Source organism: Quercus robur, chromosome 2 (genome assembly GCF_932294415.1).
Source record: "Quercus robur chromosome 2, dhQueRobu3.1, whole genome shotgun sequence".
Lineage (NCBI taxonomy): Eukaryota > Viridiplantae > Streptophyta > Magnoliopsida > Fagales > Fagaceae > Quercus > Quercus robur.
Genome location: NC_065535.1, coordinates 3,374,636 through 3,397,410, shown reverse-complemented (window position 1 = coordinate 3,397,410; position 22,775 = coordinate 3,374,636). Strand labels below are relative to the sequence as shown.

The 22,775-nt window shown below is 33.7% G+C and overlaps 1 protein-coding gene and 1 pseudogene across 3 annotated transcripts; both read right to left on the bottom strand.

Annotated features, from left to right (window-relative positions):
• Nucleotides 1–3,842: 3,842 nt before the first annotated feature.
• On the bottom strand, nucleotides 3,843–6,322 carry LOC126709799 (putative receptor protein kinase ZmPK1; annotated as a pseudogene).
• Nucleotides 6,323–10,249: 3,927 nt separating this feature from the next.
• On the bottom strand, nucleotides 10,250–22,650 carry LOC126709809 (protein MRG2-like). 3 transcript variants are annotated; one of them, XR_007649489.1, is made up of 11 exons: nucleotides 22,341–22,650; nucleotides 22,197–22,250; nucleotides 19,633–19,646; nucleotides 18,503–18,648; nucleotides 17,228–17,268; nucleotides 16,893–16,997; nucleotides 15,939–16,018; nucleotides 14,517–14,686; nucleotides 14,144–14,288; nucleotides 11,106–11,190; nucleotides 10,629–10,684 (listed from the first exon to the last, which is right to left on the bottom strand). XR_007649489.1 is itself a non-coding variant. In XM_050410161.1 (10 exons), exons 1-10 carry the CDS (start codon nucleotides 22,497–22,499, stop codon nucleotides 10,603–10,605), a joined length of 933 nt encoding a protein of 310 aa, XP_050266118.1. In that variant the 5' UTR covers nucleotides 22,500–22,649; the 3' UTR covers nucleotides 10,250–10,602. The 3 variants fall into 3 exon arrangements, 2 of the variants coding, with proteins under 2 accessions (XP_050266118.1, XP_050266110.1); XM_050410161.1 differs by lacking the exon at nucleotides 14,144–14,288 and having other exon boundaries at nucleotides 10,250–10,684; nucleotides 17,228–17,265; nucleotides 22,341–22,649; XM_050410153.1 differs by lacking the exon at nucleotides 14,144–14,288 and having other exon boundaries at nucleotides 10,250–10,684; nucleotides 22,341–22,647.
• Between the last annotated feature and the right edge of the window lie 125 nt (nucleotides 22,651–22,775).

Sequence of the window (22,775 nt, the reverse complement as noted above, 5' to 3'; positions counted from 1 at the left end):
GGGTTAATTCCTAGACCGACTGAAATCCCCAACCTACCCTCGGATCCTCGATACCAAGGGAATTGGTGCAACTGTTATAGGGTCAGGTGTTATCAAAACACGGCCAAAGCCCCTCACTGCTCGGCAGCTCCCTCGAAGAGTATATTTAGTATTTATCGTTCTCGGACGGTCGCCTCGCATGCATTACGGAGCATTAAGCCGTTATCTCGGTTAGTTTCATGAATTTAATTTACTGGGAATTATCGTTATTATACTTGATAATGTTGATAAATTCAGATTGGTAAGGTTCCGTTTCAAGGTTTCCTGCTCTAAGCATCACTAAAGGAAAATACATATATAACACACCCGTTCACAAAGTAATTGCTGCCGAAAGGAAAAGTATTTAGAAAGAAATAAATTCATCTTTTATTAAGACAAAGAAATAGTATAGCGTACAATGAAAAGCTTGAATGAGCTTATACTAAAACTAACTACCTAAGCGAAAAGAAAAGATACAAGGGAATGAAGAGAAAGCCGAAGAAGAAGTGCAGAGGAGAGGTAGGCTGCTGTTCCAAGATGTTGTTTAAGGAAACCATTCCTCAACACTTTTACGTACCTATAACTCAGGCAGCCAAAGAGCCCAACTTCGGGCCTGCACCATTGAAGAAAAGGTGCAGGGAACCTGACTTCAAGCTAGCACCGTTGAAGAAAAGGAGCAGGGAGCCGGAAGTTGAGGAGCCTCCGTATAACCACGCCTGCGATAGAGCAGACGGCGCTGATGGCGGAAAACCTTACTTCTGACGCATCAGGAATCTAACGCGACCAGTACCTGCTTCGGATTTTGGCTAAAAGAGGTAGAGATACCATCCCCACCTTACCAAGATGGAATATCATCTTGAGTCTGTGTCTACCCTGTCCAGACCACATCACTTTGAGTCTCGGAGGGACCCGGTGCCTCTGTGGCGGGTGTAGTCCCTTCACCCTTACACGTGCCTTAAGCATATTGCACTAAGGGTGGAAAGCACTAGATATAGATACTGTGATTTTGGCTGAAGGATTACGGTTGTGAAGAAAATCGAAGGGTTTGTATGTAAGGGGAATAACCTCATATCCTACTTATTTAAAGGGCAAGGAGGTGATATTTAATTTACGCAGAGTTCCAAGGAACGCTACGGACAAGAAGGACTTGGCTCGGTCTCCAACGCCGTCTGCAACCATAAAATTAAAAGATCCTCTTGAAAGCGCGTCTCGAGCACTGTAGCATCAAAGAACGCCGCGTGACTAAAAGTTAAAGGGACGCCTCTTATAATTCGGTGCATCTTCTATGCAAATGGAAAGGCACAGACATCGATGAAGTACAGAATCTGAGCGAGTCATGATGTGGGCCAAACATAATCAAAACCCTCCTCCCCAACTAAAGTCGGGCAGCAGGATTTTGAGGGGTTATTGTGGGGCTTGATAATTTGTGGCCCAAGCCCACTCTACGTTTGGGCCTAAGGCCTAAGCCGAGGAGAGCTGTTTCCGAGGACGCCTAATGAAAGCCCAAGAAGGGCACGAGGACATGGCCGAGGACGACCTTATGCTCAGCACCTCCCAAAACACCTGGAGAAAAGAGGCAAACTCGGTACAGGGGCAGGGCAAGGAAAAAAGCCGCCAACACAGTAATACAGAATTCTGCATTTGACAAGCCCATACCCAAAACCATGCCCTTATGCTTTTCCAGCAACCCCGAACCACTCTGGGTATGGGTTGACTGGACAGGCCTGCACCCCAAAAAGTAAAACTAACACGTGGACACAAAAAGGGGAAAGGAACACTAGTATAAAAGGAGAAGAAAACAAAGCAAAGGGGGCGGAACCAAAAAAGCTTAAGTCTTACATCCTATACTAATGGAGGGCTTAGCTAGTCAAGCCAAATCCGTCCATACATAAATTCCCGTAGAAACTACGACTAAACCGCTCACATGTGCCCAAGGTCATGCCTTTCAGGCCCACTCTCTACAAATCATATTGTTGGGGCCCTTTACATGCGAGCCCAACGTCATTCATGGGTCGTTAAAAATCGTGCCCCTACAAATAGCATTATTTCTCTAGATCAACATCACATTTTCTTTTATTAATACATCGTACAGATTAAGATTAATGTGTCTTCAATTACAATAAATAATTTAAACACGTATATATTATCTTATTAAATAATACCAATTATATATATTGTCATACCAATTTATAATCTTTTGATAACAAAATTTGTAGTTGTTTTTACTTTCTCTTCTTCTTTTTCTTTTCTTCTTCTTCTTCTTCTTCTTTTTTTTTTTTTTTTTTTTTTTTTTTTTTTTTTTTTTTTATGGTTATTGGCTTCTTACAACTTTGATAAATTAATATAGAGATGGTCAAGTCATGGTTGAGTAGAATGATCGAAATTGGTATTGGAATTTTGTTTGTAATAATATTTTCCAAAGTAAAGCCTTTTTTTTTTTACCAAGGATGGATCACAAATTCATTGACAGCTCAAAACAAATAGAAATCTAGTCTCTAACCATTAATTCTGAACCACGTAATCATTCTCTAAGTATAATTCTGAACCTTGTACAATTGTTCATACTGTTGCTATCCAGGGCTGTTAGATGATGACATATATCTGGGGTACACTACAGACCTTTATAGGGCTATGTGTCTGTCTGGCATTTTTCTCCAATATACATTGCCGCGCAATGTACCCTCGTTTACAAAGACGTTTTAAAACTAATGACATGAAACACAGACATCTGGTTTCTCAAATTCTCCCATATACATTGCAGGAAATGTACCCTCATTTACAAAGACATTTCAAAACTAATAACGTGAAACAAAGACATCTGGTTTCTCAAATTTTGGAATCCGGGAAAATATCAAATCTAATAGATGATTATACATCAACCTAAATCTCTAGTTCTGTAGTATTCTGTACACAATTTGTTGCCAACACATCTTACTTTTTGGTGCTGTTTTCAATATCTTCTGGTACTTGGTAAGTTGAGAGGAAAAATGCACTCCGATGCTTTTGTAAGAACCTGAATCACAAAGTTTAGCTACCTTGTGTTTCATAGCCATAGTCAATACTAGACGAGATGCATGGGCTTCTCCAAGTATAGGATCAAGTGAAAGACGGAATGAAAAATTATTTCACTTGTATCATCTCTACAAACTGCAACTGCGCTAAGTTTTGATTCGATCTTATGGCAACATAAAAATTCACTTTGTACTAGCCAACTTGCAGTGGCACCCAATTTGGGGATTCTATAGAGCGTAAGCTTCCCAAGAAGACATGATCTCGACAGTTTTTATGAATTTCAGTTGCAAATGAAGTGAATTTAGATCCATATTTTTCACTAAGATTGAAAGATTTTGTGGGAAAAACCACTTGCTTTATTTGGTTACCAGAGTGAACATTAAATGTGGCTACAAATTTGTAACCACGTTTAGAATAATTTTTGTGCGAATAATATCCCAAGTTATTTTCTAGAGAAATTAATAATAAAATAATGAAAACTTTTAGTTTACACTATATTAGCAATGTAAATTTTATATTATAGACTAACTCATTGTGATATTGTACACTTGCAAAAAATGTACAATATTACAATGTAAATCTTGTATTGTTAATACAACATAAACCTATAATTAATTACCCAATAAAATAAATAAATGCATTATACATGTTGGTGGTAATGGCATTCAAACAAAATGAAGGAAATATCTATTATAACATAGAAGAGTTGCATAAAACTTAGGGTTCCACAAAAGCTACATGGTGAAATAAAGAAGACAGCCCCACGAAACATACTATGTAGGCACTAAATAAGAGAACAAACTAACGAGAGAATCAAAAAAATGCTGAACATGAGGTGACCCATCATGCCATGTTAGAGAAGATCATTTTCAAGGTGAAGAAGCTTCTCAACTACTTGTTTCATGGTGGGTCTTTCATCTTTGTCTTCCTCTGAACACTGCAAAGCCATCTCAACTAAGATCTCCATCTTACCCTTGTCATATATGCCTTCCATTTTGGGGTCCATGATATCATCAATCCAAGAAGTGGTTGCAACTTCTCCGTTCTTTTTCCCCTTAACCCAAGTGGGCAGCTTTTCGTTTTTAGCTTCAACTCCAACATCTGTAGTGTGGACACCCGTTATTGTACTCTTTCCAGTCACCATCTCCAACACAACAATTCCATAGCTATAAACATCCACTTTGGAGGTGATAGGCAGATTGAAGATCCACTCTGGAGCCATGTAACCACGGGTTCCTCTCATCCTTGAAAAGTTTGGATTGTTAAGAGCACCTCTGTTTTGCAATTTAGATAGACCAAAATCTGCCACTTTTGGTTCATAATTCAAGTCTAGAAGTATATTATGAGGCTTTATGTCACAATGTAAAACCCACTCCAAGCACTCTTCATGCAAATAAGCTAAACCTTTTGCAATACCAAGAGCAATTTTAAACCTTTGCTTCCAATCAAGTGCATTAGAAGAGAGATTTTTTGCCAAAGAACCATGCTCCATATACTCATACACCAAAAGCCTACGCTTTCCTTCGGCACAATAACCCCACATGTCTATCAAGTTCATGTGGTTAAGCCTCCCAATGATGCTTACTTCTGCTAGGAATACGTCCTCTCCTTGGTTGGCTTCATTGAGACGTTTAATTGCTGCAATTCTATTGTCAGACAATACCCCTTTGTATACAGCTCCCCAGGCACCTCTTCCGATCTCTTTAGTAAAACCCTTTGTGGCCTTTTTTAGCTCAGAATAGGTAAATTTTTTGAATCTTGTGGCAGCAAGAGCATACCCTTGCTCGTCTGAGCTTTTCCTGGTTTTGATCAGGAGACAACACACCACAAAGATACATGTGAGTTCAAGTCCTCCCACTCCACATGCAAACCAAAGCATGAATTTCACCGACCCCTTTTCATGGTTTTTGACATATTTTCTGTCCAATTGTGTTGTACCCTCCCTTGAGCAATCTAAACTGGATTCTTCTACGGGATTGTTGTAGGAGAAGTTATACCTTTTTGGTAGTCTCAAATAGGCCACTCCTTTGAAATCTGGGGAACGATGTCCATTTAGCAATAGTGTCTTTGGGAAACAACTTGTAAAACCTTTACCAATATCAAAACCGTAATATTGGAACCCTTCGCAATTGCGTAATCGCAAGCATAAATCCGTACATTGATCAAGGGTATAACCGGGGAATGACCCAAAATCATATCCATAGAATTCAACATGGGATAGCAGTAGAAAGGCAGACTCATTTTTGTTGCGAGGGAGGAGATCGAATTCAGGTTCACACCCATAAGACCAATCGGTTTGATTTTTCATCTTGTACCCTGGAAGACAAGTGCATTTCCTGTGAGAACTAGCAACATACTTGCAAAGGCTATTGGCCCCACAAACACCATGAATCGTGCAAGGGTTTTGAATGGCTTGCCATGAAACAACCCAAGTTTGAGTCTGCTCCTCCTCTGACCAGCCCCAACTATATAATCGAATATTACCATCGTAACCAAGTGTTAATTTTCTACGAAGCTCAATTCCATAGTCGGCTGACATAAAAGTAAAATTGTCAGATGAACTGAAGTTCCCTAAGGAATTAAGCACTGCATTTCTACTACTGTTAAACGCGGACCTTCCAGCCTCCCAGCTTAAAAGCCACGGGTAAGGCCAATAAACAGTGGACACATCATGACCATTGAAAATAAGGCGAAGAATGTTATCGTTGTCGAAGAAAAACTGATAGAAGCCAGAGGAATAGTTGGTCTGGCTTCTTGAGGAGACAAGCTTTGTGTTTTTAGTGAGTTGTTGTTCAGGAAGAAGTGTATCTGTGGGAAAATCAAAGCTTTGCCACAAAATAACACCTTCCATATTACGTAGGACAAGATTACCTGTGTTGTAGAGAGATAATTGTACTAAGGAGAGTGAGAAAGTGTTTGTGGTCCAAATGGTGAACCTCCCAAGCATCAGTTAAGATTAAATTGCCATTTTTGAGGAGAGAGAGCTTTGAGCGCTTTCCACTAACTGGCTGGTCACGGTTTGCCATCCAAACTATGGTGCGTGAGTTGCTGAACCATATGGCAAAGCAGAAAGCATTTTCACCAACTGAGTAAAAGCCAGCAGAGAAAACGTCATTTGGTGAAGTTAAAACGTCTTCTGGTTTCTCACTGGAGAGAGATGAACCTTTACTCAAAGTATGAAATGTTGAGCATGAGAGTGGAGCAAATAATGCAAAAGAGAGGAAGAACAAGATTATATTAGCCATGAACTTTATGAAAGCTCAAACAAGGGATGGGCTTGGGAAACAAAGATTTACGAGCTTCTCTTTATATAAGGATCAAATATATATATATATATATATATATATATATATATATATCTTTTGTACCCGGCGTATATGCCAGGAATCTCACACAGAGGCAGGCTCCACATGCTGTGGAACCCGCCGGTGTGTGAGAGACCTGGCGTATACGAAATACTACATTTGACGTACAGGAAAAGGAGAACAGAAACTAGTTGCTAGCATTATTCAAATAGTTGCTAGAATTATTTGAATAGTTGCTATAAATAAGGACTGTTGCTTGCCCCTTTTATTTATATATATATATATATATAAAAGAATATTACAAATTTTATCATATAAAATTTATAAATTAATGGGTTACCAATTAAAAAGAGTAACTTTATTTATATTATCTTATTGAAGTAGTAACAATCATATTTATTATCATATTAGATTATAAGTTTTTATAATAAAGTTTATAGTAGTTTTAGATTTTTTTTTTTTTTTTTTATTAGAGATATTTCAATGATGTACACTTCTAATAATTACTTTTTGTCTTAAAACTAGAACACCAATTGTTTTTAATTATGCTTCAATTATATTTTTTGCACTTTTGTTTTGTTAAACTTTGTTAAATTGATCTATGGTTCACTGGAGTTCTAGAAATTTTTTTTTTTTTTTTTTTTTTTTTGAGAAAGTGGAATTATAGAAATTAGTATTGGAATTTTCTTGGTTATATTCTTTTTCAAATTATGGCCAAGCAGATTCTAGATACTTTGATTCTCCAAAAAAAAAAAAAAAAAAAAAAAAAGAAGGATTCTAGATACTTTTTTGGGTCAAGGATGGATCACCTTTACATTGACTGAGCCAGCGAAAATGAATAGGAAATTTTTTTTTTTTTTTTTTTTTTTTGAGAAACTGGAATTATAGAAATTGGTATTGGAATTTTCTTGGTTATATTATTTTTCAAATTATGGCCAAGCAGATTCTAGATACTTTGATTCTCCCAAAAAAAAAAAAGATTCTAGAGACTTTTTTGGGTCAAGGATGGATCACCTTTTCATTGACTGAGACAGCGAAAATGAATAGGAAAAAAAAAATTTCTTTTTTTAAATCACTCGTTTTGCTGAGTCTTTTGACTAAAAATTACAAAAAAATGGAGTTTATTATTGTTATAGGTACTGTTCAAAGTTATTTGGCAAAATAAGGAAAGAGAATGAATTTCGACAACGATGTTACCAAAATTGCAAGAAAAAGTACAATGTGTTAGGGGAAAGAGAAAATTGCATTGCCAAAAATGGAAGGAAAAAAAAATTGTGGCAACTAAGTTGTCGAAAATGGAGGGGGGAAAAAAAATGTTAAGTGCACAACATTTTTCACAACAAATTACAAGTAGTTAGTTATTATTGGTTCAAATTTGAACCTAACACTAAGATTACTTTTTTGCCCTAATAATAACAATTAGTAACAACTTGTCACTTAAAATTTGTTGTAAAAATGTTGTGAAAATGTTATGGATGTATCATTTCTAAAAAAAATGTGGTGCTAAAAGAGAAGGAAAAAAAAATGGCAAATTGTTTTGTGGCAATGGCATTGCCGAAATAGAGGGAAAAAAAAACAATTTGCCACTTTTTTTCCTCTATTTTAGCAACACAATTTTTTTTTAGAAATGATACGTTCACAACATTTTCACAACATTTTTACAACAAATCCTAAGGATACATTTGGTACACTGAATGAGGATTATGACAGGAATTATAATCTTTATTACTAGTAATAAATTGTATTGTAATATAATAACTAAACTTATTCATTAGTTTGGTTGTGAGTTATAACATTAGAATGTGTTTCTTAAAATTTAAAAAAAAATAAAAAATAAAAAAAAAAAAAAAAAAAAAACATTAGAATGAAACTTAACATTTATTTTAGGAAATATCTTACTCATACAATTATATCTCCTTAAAAATTGTTATTTTTAAATTTAAGAAAGATATATGTTATTTTTTATGATTTTTTATTTTTATAATTGTCAGATTTATATGGAAAGTTTGTTTATTTGGAAATATATTAAGTTTTGAAATTATTACACTTACTAAAGAATAGCTAATACAACATTTTAAAGAGGAATAGTTATTCCCCATTTTGAAGAATAACTATTCATAAGGAATGACTATTCCTTGTAATAAAAACATAACCAAACTAAAGAATAACTAAATCATTGGAATAATTATTACATTACAGTACCTATTACAGTCTACCAAACATGCCCTAAGTGGCAAATTGTTACTGATTATTATTATTGGGGCAAAAAAGTAATCTTAGTGTCAAATTCAAATTTGAACCAATAATAACTAACCATCTGTAATTTGTTGTGAAAAATGGGACGTAGCATCTCTTTTTTTTTTTTTTTTTTTTTCCCCTTCATTTTCGGCAACTTAGTTGCCACAATTTTTTTTTTTTTTTTTCTCCCATTTTCGGCAATGCCATTGCCACAATTGGTTTCCATTTTGAGCAATGCAGGCAAGACAAGAATTTCGGTAATCTCATTACCGAAATTCAATTTTCTCTCTTCCCTAACACATTGTACTTTTTCTTGCAATTTCGGCAACACCATTGCTGAAATTCAATCTCTCTCCTCATTTTGCCAAATAACTTTGAACAGTACCTATAACAACAATAAACTCCATTTTTTGCAATTTTTAGCCAAAAGACTCAGTTTTTCTAGCCTAACCATTATTCTCTTTTACATAATCATTTTCCACAGTATCACGTGAGGGTTTAGGAACACAATTTTTGTGCTATAGTTTAATCACAATTTTGAGATAATTAACTATGAATTATATGGGAAAAAAAATATAGTGAGTTCATATGAAAAGTTTTGTGCAATCAAGTCAAATTGTTAAAAAAGTTGTGGCAAATTAAACGGTCCTCAATGAACTAGTTGGGTATTTTCTAGGGGAGAAGTTTGAGTCTGTAGTGTATTTTGAACTTCCAAAGATATTTCCATTTCATTTGGCTAGGTCTTGAAATCTCTTAGATATAGAAGGTCTGCAGATTTAATGTTAAGATTTTCATGCTTTTCTGGTGTCCAAAGAAGTTTATCTGGAGAGTGATTGGTTGGTAATGATGGTTGTGATATCATATGCATTTAATAGTATGATCATCAAATAAATAGGAGCAAATTTAAATCCCAATTTGAATTCAGTTGGGAATTTAGGTCAACAACTCAGCTAGTTTCATTTGGCATGCCCCCGAGAGGAATAAAAGTATAATTTGGTAAAGAGGGACCCAAGTGTCCGCCTATAAGTCCTAAATGTTGATATCCATACCTGAATTAATTTGGAAACAAGCATTTTTAGGACCAAAACCTAAATACCTTTCCACAACCAGGATGAATGCTTACATCTTATGGCTTTTGGAAAGTTCTTTCTTTCTAGGTATTTTGCATCTAATTAGCATGTGAACCCAAGCTTGGTCTTGATTTGTTGCTAGTGACCAGCAAATCTGATTTGCTTAAAAATTATAAATTGTGATTTGTTGCTAGTAACATTTTAAAAACTAATTGTGTAAGAATTATTTCCCAAAAAATATTATAAATTTCCCTACATAGATCTTACAAATTAATATGTCACCAACCACAAAAAGTAATTTAAATATAAACACATTTATTATCTTGTCAAAGTAGTACTATTAATCAAATTTATTGTCATATCAATTTATGAATTTTTAGTTTAGAAATTTGTAGTAATTCTATACCTTTTTTAAAAAAATATTATGCCTCAATCAAAATTTTGGTTTGATTTGATTTAATATTTTCAGTGGCTTGTTACAAACTTTGATAAATTAATATAGAGATGGTTGACTTTTGTAAACATTAAAAGTGCTAAACATAGTTCCAACAATAAAAAGCATTTTGTAAGCAAAATTTAAATCACATGCAACTTCCTAATACACACTTCTGTCAGGTAGTCTCATTTCCATTCACCAAATTTCCACCATTTACAATTGTTCATACTGTTCCTATCCAGGGCTATTAGATAATGACATATATCTGGGGTACACTACAGGCCTTTACAGGGCAATATGTCTGTCCGGCATGTTTCTCCCATATACATTGCCCGCAATGTACCCTCGTTTACAAAGACATTTCAAAACTAATAACATGAAACACAGACATCTGGTTTCTCAAATTTTGGAATCCAGGAAAATATCAAATCTAAAAGGTGATTATACATCAACCTAAAGCTTTAGCTAGTTCTATGGTATTCTATACTCAATTTGTTGCAAATACATCTTTGACCTAGACATCTTACTTGTTGGTGCTGGTTTCAATATCTTCTGGCACATGGTAAGTTGAGAGGAAAAATGCACTCCGATGCTTCTGTAAGAACCTGAATCACAAGATGTATAATCTCTCAGAATGACTATAATGATGATGGAATGTCATTCTTGAAAATTTCAATAAAATGACATGTTTGAGGCAAGTTATCTAAACCTTTTTCCCCTAAACAAAAACCTAGAAGTATAAATAAAGTAACGCACTTCACTCTAAAGACACTTTATATTCATTTAAATTAACATTTTTTGGTGCTCCAGACAGCCAAATCATCACAAACTTCCAAGAAAAAATGCAAGCAAAGTTAAGTGTGCAAGTTGTTCCATAAATGTCACCATTCATCACAGTTTTTTATATTTTTTGGTTTTTTTATAAGTAGCATAAATCATCTTATGCAATTATAAAGATTGTATTCTTATACTCTCAATTGTGTTTTTCTCACAGACACATGTTAGAATGGTGGTAAGAAGTTATACTTGAGAAACTCGACTAATTCTTGCTGCAGCTCCATCAATGTCTCCTCTTCGATGTTAGCATAGTACAATAACTCAGGCAACTTAACTGCAAATACCAAAAGAATAACATTATAAAAATGAAGTAAAGATGACTAGCACTTTTTATAACACCAAAAGGAAACACAAGCCAAAAGATGCCACATCAAGCAATTCTAGTCTAGGAATATTCACAATTAAAAACAACAGCACATGTCCAGCAACAGTAGCAATCCACATTTACAGTCATCAATTACTCTGCAAATCCAACAAGCACCACAATATTTGTTAGGCAATATAATAAATATTCAAAATGTCTTAGTTGTCCAAAATCAATATAAAACATACACATATATCTTGGAGATCAATCATCAGCCAATATATCCTTTTCCATTTTTAACTAATTTTTGAGAAAGAAAAAATCAGTTTGATATCATATGAGTTGACATCTTTTATATCTCAAGCTACGCATTTAAAATCAGCAATAGACAAGTTTTTGTAAGTAGTAATAGACAAGTCCAAAACTGCATATCCTAGATTTAGCTGGCACCATATCTTCTTCTTTTTGGTAAGTAAGAAAAAATTTATTAAACAAGGCTACTTCCTCAAATTACCAAATTAAACTAGTTATAAATATTAATTAAAAAAAATGTAGTTAAAAATAATTTCCATTGTAATTACATTTAAATGTTATAACATTTAAGAATATTTAATAACTTGCATAGAAACATTGATTAGCTAGGACTTCGGTAATATGAGATCTTGTAAGATAACAAATGATGCAATTCACTACACAAACTCATAATTAAGCTAATAAGGGTAAATCTACCAAACATTTCCCACATCTTCCTTGTTTTAGCATTAGATACAAAAATAGTTTTAAACTGAGAACAGAAACAAATCTACACATAAACCACTCAAAACTAAATGAATTAAAATTTTGATAAAAGTCAGGAAGGATTTTTGGGACTGTTTCAAGATCAGCTCAATGCAATTGATGACTATTGGACAAGCGCTACCATAGACTACCAGAAAATGTACTAGCATAGATTAACAAATGTATACAGTAATTTCCATTTTCCATAACTCGTGGTCTCCTAGCATATTTTATGATGCAGGGAGCACAAAAACAATTTTATTTAATGTAGTTCTATTCATTTTTAGAAGTCAATTTTATTTTTACTATTGGTCCATTGGATTTTATTTTAGGTCATATTTGTTTATTAAGTTATTGGCATTTTACTTCATTTCCTAGAGTAAAGGTTATTTATGAATTCAATAATTGGACCTTGGCCCAAGTCAGTTAAGAATTAAGGTTGAATCCCAGTAGCCTATATAATTAGCTATTATACTCCAATGGAAACAAGCTTGATTTAAAATTTCTATTGCAATTTTCCAATGGCATAGTGCTGATTCCTAAGTTCATTTTCCAATGGGTGTTGTTGGCACTGGTAATATCATCAAATTTCATTAAATTAGCAAAAATGCCTCATAAAGCAAACCACAAGGAAGGTAACTTCAACGAAATTTTCTTTGGGGTGGTCTGGGAGATGTTTCTAAACGTCACTTGGTGAATTGATCCAAGGTATGCTCTCCTATCCAGTCTGGGGGTCTAGCAATTCGAAACTTGAGATACTTTAATGTAGCATTATTGGGAAAATGGTTGTAAAGATTTGGGTATGAGAGAGAAGTGCTATGGAGAAGGGTTATAAGGGCTAAATATGGAGCTGAGGCGGGATATTGGTGCTCTAATTCTGTTCCAAGCTCCTATGGGGTGAGTTTATGGAAAACTATCAGTAGTGGTTGGTCTACTTTTTCTCGCTACATTCAATTTCAGATTGGAGATGGGACTAGAGTGAAATTTTGGCATGATGTCTAGTGTGGGGATAATCATTTGAGTATGTGTTTTCCAGATTTATTCAAAATTAGTAATGATAAGGAGGCTTATGTGGCTGATCTCATGCAGTTTCCCAACGGGATTATTTTTTGGGACTTAGAATTCCTACAAGAAATTCATGATAGGGAATCAGATTCTTTGTCTATTTTTTGGAATGTTATATATGGAGTCTCATTGAGAGGTATTGGTGAGGATAAGATGTGTTGGACAACTGCTAAGAGCAAGGGTTTTGAGGTAAGCAGTTACTATCAGGCTTTATTGGATGTATGTACTCAATCCTTCCCTTGGAGAAGTATTTGGAAGCAAAAGATTCCTTCCAGAGTTGCATTTTTTGTCTGGACTACAGATTTAGGAACGATCTTGACTATTGATAATTTACGTAAGAAGAAGGTGTTGATTCTTGATTGGTGTTATATGTGCAAAAATAATGGAGAATCTGTAGACCATCTTTTACTACATTGTCCTATTGTTTATGAGTTGTGGTCTATGGTGTTCACCTTGTTTGGTATCTACTAGGCAATGCCAAAGACTGTAGTTGAGCTCCTTGCTTGTTGGCAAGGAAATTTTGGTCATCATCGTAATGGTGTTATTTGGATAGCTATCCCTCATTGTTTGATGTGGTGCATTTGGCAGGAGAAAAACAACCGGTGTTTTGAAGATTCTGGAAGGACTATAGCTGATTTAAAACTTTTCTTCTTTAAAACTTTATCGGACTGAATGTCTACCGTAGGAAGTCATTCTATTTCTTCGGTCTATGATTTGATAGATGCTTGTAATTTATGTATTTGATTATGTTGGTCCCCGACTGTATACTTCCTATATACTCGGGTGACTCATTATTAAGTTCTTGAATAAAATTTCCTGTACTTATCAAAAAAAAAAAGTGTTACAAAATAAACCATAGAATAGTTTCATTTTTTTTTTTTTTTTGGATAGGTAAAAATAATATAGTTTTTCATGTTTTAAGGGTATACCACAGGGGTGGTGTGTGTATTTTATCCTTATTTTTATTTTTCTATTCATTTGTTTATTCTCAGTTCCCTTTAAGAATTTTGTGCTGCATCATTTTATTTATAGAGGACCCCTGATATATATAAAGTTTAGCTTTAGTAGAAGATATACAGACCCGACAGTTGTCTAAAAAATTTATCCTGGTAGAAGTAGAACTCTGCCAGCCAGTCAATTTTGATAGGGGCATGGCAGGAAGAATTACTCATCTAGCCAGCCCTATTGCCCTCAACATGTTTGATAAATGTCGAAACTTCCACATCCTACATAATTATGATATGGCTGGTTATTAAAACAATAAGCATAAATATATTTAAGGTAAAAAAAACTAGAATCATCCTACAAATCAAACTTCACAAAAGAGACACAACATCTGTTGATTAATTTATTTAAATTATAATAAATCAAGATTATTGCTATTTAAAACACAGAAAACGTAACAAATTTTCCCAAGAAAATAATTGACTTCTAGCATAAAAGGATAAACATACCAAAGAGGCGCAATAGATGTTCAGCACCATATACAGTTGAAGGAGAGACATCAACTGAAATTGCTTCTTTATATTGCCGACGCTCACTTTTATATAGAAGTATTGCTGGCAATGCTTTGTCAAAGTAACAACGTAAACCTTTCAGAATTTCTCCCACTGAATCAGCTATCCTATATCCATTTAATTACGTTACAGAGAAAGAACAATGACAACACACAAAAACATGAACACCAGAACACTAACAATAGGTAATTACCAAGACACGAATGCATCAATTCCGAAAACATGATACTAAAAGAACTTCACACACAACAAAAATTACATAGGAAAGTAATGTCTAAATACAGAAGTTGAAGATGCATCAATAGTAAGTTTAACACTTGAGGGCATTTACACCAAGGTGCTCTTTTTCATATTTCTCTGGCCTTCAGAACTAGATACAGTAATGCAGACTATATCAATGTACATCCCCTCTTTAAACACTCTAATCTAAATGATTACTAAATGAACAATTATTGAATTTTATTTTAAAATTTTCTTATAAGATTAAATTGGTTAGAAGACTGACCATTTCAATATCTTGGTTCAATAATTTGTAAGGATGGGATGACTGAGGAGGATTTGGGTCATTGAATAAGAACGGGGTGAAGGAGAGAGAAGTATATCGGGAATACTGTATCAGCTGAAGGGCTATAAGATTGCTATAAAACTCACTATGGTCTATGCTACAAATTGTTGGACAGTTAAAAAGCAACCTATTCATACATGAGTGTAGTTGAAATTAGAATGCTGAGATGGATAAGCAGAAATACTAGGAAATATAAGATAAAGAATGATGCCATCCATTCAAATGTAAAGATGACTAATATGCAAAATAGTAGATAACAATGGTTTGGCCATGTGCGTAAGACTGATTAATGCACATGTTAAAAGGAATGTTTAATTCATTTTGATGGAGTGAAAATTAAGTAGAGGGAGGATAAAATAGCACAGGTATAAATAGTGAAGAAATACTATTAAACTGGGAGGTGACAAAGAATCTACAGTATGGCAGAAAACAATACATGTGATCAACACCCTGATTAGTTGAAGAGGTTCATAGCCAACCCCAATTTGATTTAAATTAAGGCTTAGTTGGGTTGAGTCTTCAAAAGCTAGTTCTATAAAAAGAAGCCATACAAAAATCAAAAACCACTTATTTTAAAGAATAAGTCACTTGATGATGCATTTTGTTAAAAACCAGCCAAAAAAAAAAAAAAAAACTAGTGTAGTATATTACAGGTAAAGAAATAGGTGCCAAGTAAACATTACGACAAAATAAATTCTGTAAATTATGGTCCACTATATAAGAAAGGCTTGAAATTTAGCAAGCCAAAAAGTAAAAGACTGAGAAGTGGCCAAAAAAACAAGGAATGAACTTACGAGTTATCCTTCTTCATCCTGTAACCAAGATACTTCTTCAATATTTCATCAACATTTGGGGCACGTGGAAGTTTAACAAGCTGCAAGAGAGAACATGAACATAAACCAAAATCTTTTACAAGTGATAAATACATTAAAAAAAATAAAAAACCAAAATATACAAAAATAAACTAGAAATTAAAATAATGATTAACTGGTAATGCTTAGTTAGTCATTTGCAATATATTTAGTTGCTTAATTAATGATTGATATTAGAAACTCATTGCATACATATGGTATTTCATATTATAAAATGTTCATCCATACTTATCAAAAAAATAGAATGTTCATCCATAAATCCTTGGTCATGAAACCACACAACAAACATGTAACACAATTAAGAATGAAATGCACTTGATAATGCAAAATATGCTCAAACCATGTAAAAAAGTTTTCTTCCATAAATCCCCAATAGCAGTGATGTAACCATGTAAGAACCAAGAAAGATTATTAAGAAAAACCTTTAGTTGATAAAGCAGATATGGCTAGAACAATGACAATGAAAATCAGTCCTGTGACTCCTTTATATCCTAGTTAGAATTCCAATAGTTGTGTCATTCTAACAGGTAGTTACATTAGTTACCAGGTAGTTGGTTATCAATGATAAAAAAGGGATCAACTATGTACATGAGTTTCTTTAATATTCAAAGTAGGAATTAACAAATGCACTGAATGCATGCCGAGGCATGTTCCTAGCTGTAAATAAAAATCCTACAAAATTAGGTCAGTGGCTAAGATATAGAGGTTGATTACACCATGGGAAAAGGGAAGAAAAAAGAAAAAAAAAAGAATCAATTCACTAACTCTAGCAAGTCTACTGAAGCATTTTACAGCAACCACGTTCCAACACCAAATTAGGCATCATCTGAAGACTAGAAATCTCAAATGTACAGTAAAACATAGAGGATATGGTACCTTGCCTAAATGAGTAATAAAGTCACAATCATCAACTAATTGCTTCTTTAGTGGTGGTGGAATTTGGATATTCGCAAGCTTGTCCAGTGGTATCATGCCTTTCTCCTAACAGTTCATAAACAATTGACTCAATAAAAAGATAGCAAACTAACAATTAATTATCAAGGGAAAAAGAAGCCAAACTAACAATGGAAAAGCTAACAAGATCTTGAATGAAGTAAAGAAAATCATCTGGCTGATAATGAACTATCAAACTGATGCATCTTAATTAATCAGGATTTATGCAAAAAGCACATAATCATGCATGGGCAAAATGGAAGTGTTTTAGGCAATACCTTACTAGCGGCGTCATTCTTTCGCTTCTTGGCTCTAGCTGCTGCATACAATTTCCCAGAGTAGCTCAGAAAAAGAGCAAAGAACAATATCTCTTTCTTTCTTTTTTAAATAATAAATACCAGATATTTGGAAATTGCAGTCAAAAAGGGGGTTTTTTTTTTTTTTCCTTTCTTTCAAAGATAAGACCAGATGTACCTGTTGACTGATATGCGTTAAGTGTCATCCACAAATTAAAAATTGCAAAATAATAATAATTTGTGTACAGACGGGCTTCTATATATATTCCAAATATCAATGAAGTCTCTTAAGAAAAATCAATAGTCAATGCCATATATCAGATGATCAGAATGACAGTATCCTATGTTAAACACCAGCAGCTGAGCCTGGCAAGCTGCAAATTATTGTCAAAAGGCAGTGGATTCTGTTTATGTTCTTTTCTTCAGAAAATGATTATATTACGAGGTTGTTATTTTGAAATACTCATTCTTCCCCCAATCATCATGTTTCTTCTAACAAAAAAGGTTCCTAGGCACATGTATATTCATGGCTACATGCATGCTTGAGATAATAAACTTGCTTATGCGAACTATCAGATATACAAAAAACTGGAGGGTGACAAATGGAGAGTGCATTATCCAAGATTAAAGGAGAGAAGATGGAAGCCAACCCCTGCCTGATCCATTGATTTGTATGAATTTTTTTTACAAGTTTACACACAGACTATGAGTGTAATAGAGCATCCGTCGCCAAAAGGATCACCCTAAGAAATCTCCTTGCTTTTCTCATGTTACAATCCCCTTCCCGTGGAACCCCCCTTCTCAGTCCAAGCACCCAATGGGTTTCAAACCCACAACCTTACCCTCCACCCTTTCTTATGGAGCGAGAAGGTGCCATTTGAAGTAGAGCTCATTGCTTTTAATTAATATCAGCTAATCCCCTTAAAGCCACAGTATATTAATTCATCATGTTTCACTTGGGGGAAAATCATCACATCCAACAAAAAACATTTAATATTTAGCAATTCTAACAACTCTTTGCCTTTCCCGCTGCACTAAAGTTGTCTTAATATGAAAGAGTCACAGAAATTCTTATAGCACTTCCATAATTATAGGTTTCCAATCCCAACATAATCCAATATATAAAAAATTTTCTTTCCATTACCACCTGAGCTCCATGCCAGGGGCCACAATCAATGTGGAGACCTAAAGGGAAGAACAAAAAATATCGATATTCGAGTTAAAATAGTAAGCAATGAGCAAGAGAGTAAATCTAACTGTTGGGGCTTTTTGGTATAATCTGTGACGCTCGCACTTGCTTTGTATTCTTGTCTATGCTCTGCTTCTGGACAAGGGCCTGCTGCTTCTGCACATTTTCCTCAGTGAACTTCAACAAGCGATCCAAGCCTACCCATTCATCCCAGCTGTTGAAAAACAAAGCCTAAAAAATTTAAGACTTCCCAGGAGATCATAAGCACAAGGTAAGCCACAAAAATTTGGAGAAGCTTAAGTACATTTTCCATCTCTCATAAAACCTCTGTCCTCTCTCCCTCTAAATAGAGTATATTTCTAAAGTAAACATATTCAAAAGCTCTAGTAATAATATATTCCATGGTCTAATACATATGCCAAACAATAAAAGAAATCAAGATCACCATAAAAATTCAAGAACAGGGCCATAATGTGATTCAAATGAAAGTCACAAAAACATCTTGAGGTCTCGCCAATCTTAGAAGTAAACTTTGAATGACCGGTGTGCTGCAACAAAGGGTACAAATGCAAAACTTTCAGATTATACAAAAACTTTTCATCATTTGAATGCACAAATATACACATCCCCATTAAAATGCTTGGTTTCCTGGTAAGGCTTTCAAGATAGTCTTATTTAACTTAAAAAAAATTGCAGATGGAAAATTTGCAACTCTCTGTCTGGCTACTTGAACATTGAACAGATTTTTTTTTTTTAAATGAAAATTTCTAAAAGAATCAACAAAAACATATGGATGGTTGCATATTGTGATTGGAGATAAAGACCATTGCACCCAAAATGAAAAATGCAGAAGTGCTAGATCTGTTATCTGTGAGGTAAAATACTTATTATAAAATTATTTGGAGGTAAAAAATGAGCAATGTTATTTTAGAAAAATTTTTTTTTTTTTTAATTTAAAAAAAAAAAGGTATCTAAAAGATCGGAATGAGAAAGAAGTGTTGAACCATTATCTGTGATGTAAAACATAAAATCTATATTTGTAAAAAAATAAAAACAACACCTACACCTCCAGTTTCAACTACCAACTGCCAGCACATTAGAACATTAAATCAGAATTCAGAAATTTTAGGATGTCAGGTACATTTTTTTTCTACTTAATAAATTAGACATCAGGTACTTTAAGGAGCATTGTACTCACTTTTTGCTCCAGCCCTGCACAAGAGAAAGCGAGCATGCTGTTAGGAATATAATTAATTAATAATTCTAAAACAAGTTCACCATAGAAGGACAAGTGACATTGCAGGGAAATGACACGCATAAAGGGCCTGAAACCTAGCATGGCACATTTAAAACATGGAGATGAAGTGGAAACATCAGGATTCGAAAACAGAACTAGAGCATGATTCATGAAGATTGCTACTGTTAGAAAGATTTAAATAACAAGATAACGCCTGGAGATTTATTGATAAGAGTCATAGACAATTGAGGATGTAGCTCCATGTGGCAACAATAAGTCAATAACCGAGTATAATTGTCAAGAACGCAAGTATAAATAGACGATTCTTATCTCAAAGTAAGACACACATGCAAGACACATTTCAATATTGTAGTTGTTACTAATTTGCATTGATTCATAAAACGTATTATTTCCTTAGCTGTTACGTGGTTAAGTATTTTTCATCGATTTAATTGTTACTTAGCATTTCCTTTGATATTCCATTTAGTCCAATCTAATTACCATCAATATCCTTGCCTATCAAAAAAAAAAATTACCATCAATATCCTTTTTCGAAACAAAGTCAGAGTATGAAATAAAAGCCACATTACAACTACATAGATACTAAAGCTGTGTTTGGTTGGACGGAAAATATTTTTTGAAAAATAAATTATTTTCTAAGTCTTTGGTTGCGTTCCTAAAAATGCTTATGGAAAAAATATTTTATATTACTATCTCACATTCTCTCATCTCTGAAGCACATATATAATAAAAATAAATAAAAGAAAATTTTAGATAAAAAAGTTATGATCGGAACCGGTGGTGGTGGCAGTGGTTGGCCACCGAAGACCAGGAACGTTAGTGGGGGCAGAGGTTCCGCTGATAAGTTTTAGGTGAAGCGGAAAATGATTTACAAAAAATGAAAGCATAAATCAATTTTTTTCGTAAATGTCTTTACTTTATGGCACTGGTGGCTCTACATGTCACTCAGGGTGGTTTCATGACCACCCTGAATTTTTTTTTTTTTTTTTTTATAATACCTTAAAATTTTTTAATTTTAAATTGATATGGGTTGTTGACCGCCCTAGAAAAAAATCTTGACCACCCTGAAAAAAACTTGAACACCCTAAATAAAAATTTGAGTCCATTAAAAATAAAATTTGATCACTCCAAATTTTGGTCAGTTAAAGATTGAATTAAAGAATTTCAAAAAATGCAATTTTTACAACATTTTCACAACAATTTCACAAATAAATCTTAAGTAGTAATTAAGTTATTACTGGCTGTTATTGGTGGATATAAAAGTGAAATTTGTGGTAGGTTCAAATTAGAATTAGTAAAAACTGCTCATCTACGATTTGTTGTAAAAGTATCATAAAATTGTTGTGAATGTAATACTTCTCAAAAATTGCCCAAACAAATACAATTTAGCCCAAATCAAATGTTTAATTGTGATTTTTAGATTGTGTTCTCAAAAGACACCTTTTCAAACGGCTAGTCTATTAGTGATTATTTTAGTCTTTAGCTGAATTTGTTGGATTAATGTGATATATTTTGTACATACGCATATGCACTAAATTAAGTAATGCCTAAATACTTTATTGAATATGATTAATATAACAATTGAATGCCTAAATTGAATATATTGAATGAACTTATATTTTACCATTTATTATTTTGCACCATGAACAAATTTCTTATAAGGAAATTACTTGTATTGCTAGATTAATATTCTAAGAAAATACATATTGACTTTAATAATTTTCTTGTAGATCATAGGCTATGAGAAAATGTCTCATCTTTTCATCCTAATGATCAGGTTGAAATAAGAAGAGCATATTTACAAAGAGGTTTTTGTCAACTTCTTGGCCATGATTTCCCTAAAAATGAAATTAGTGGAGCATCGTGTTTATTTAATACTAATTAGTTTAAAGAATACAAAAATTGGTTGGAATAGATCATAAATAAAAATAAAAATAAAAAAATAAAAAGATGATGTATTTTGTTTATATTGTTACTTATTATTAGGCAAGATGTTTGTAATTGGATGGGATATCAGTAGTTTAATGATTATTTGGTTGTATACATTGAAAATGATACAATTAATAGAATTGATAACGAAACTATTATACATTAATTTCAAAATATGAAAACTCGTAAAATAAAATTTTAAAAATTTATGTATTTGCACTTTTTTGTGATATCGATATATTCAAATTTTATTTTATCAAATTTTGTTTAATTTAAGTTTTTTTAATGACCACCCTCAAAATTTTCCTTACCCACCACTGCTTTATGGTCAACCGAAAAACTTTGACCAATATTTTCCGTCGCCCCCAACCCCGTATATGCTGAAATTATTTTCCGGAAATCAATTTCCGTCTAACCAAACACCGCCTAAGTACATACATACAAACGCAATCAACATACAATAAGTTTCTATCAATATATATATAGACACACACAATGAGTCCATAACAGAATTATAATCATCGATAAATTATATTTAAAAATATGAAATAATAGCAAAGAAATCAAGAACTTACAAGGTAATGCACGAAAAACCTCCACTCCCTGTTCCGGTACTCAATTTTTCTCACCTTGCAAAATCAAAAACAGCATTAACAACGCAAAGTCAATAAAAAAAATCCGAAAACAAAGAAAAATCATTCTTTTTATTGTATCTTTACCTTGGCTTCGTAAATGAGAGAGCTGTGAAAAGCGAGGACTTTCTCTCCTTCGGAGAAAGGAGCGGAATCGATGTTAGGAGCGGAATCGGGGTCGTCGTCTACGTCCATATCGGACTCGGTCGCCGACGAGTCACTGATCAAAGCTTCAGTGCTCGCCATTTTGATCGCTGTGATGAAAATTTGGGGGTTTTGTGCGTGAGAGTAAAAGAATCAAGAATCTTTGGGTTGCGTTCTTTGTTTCTTGCCTATTTATTTTTTTTCAGTTTCGCTCTTTAAATAAGCCTCAGTGTACTTACTCCACTTCTGTTATTTCTCTGAGTAAGAAAAAAATAAATAAATAAAACTTTCATTCTAGCGCCTAAATTGAAACGGCAATGTTAAGCACGGCCGCTGGCCGTTTATTGAAGTCTTACTTGTCGTTTATTCAAGTTCACA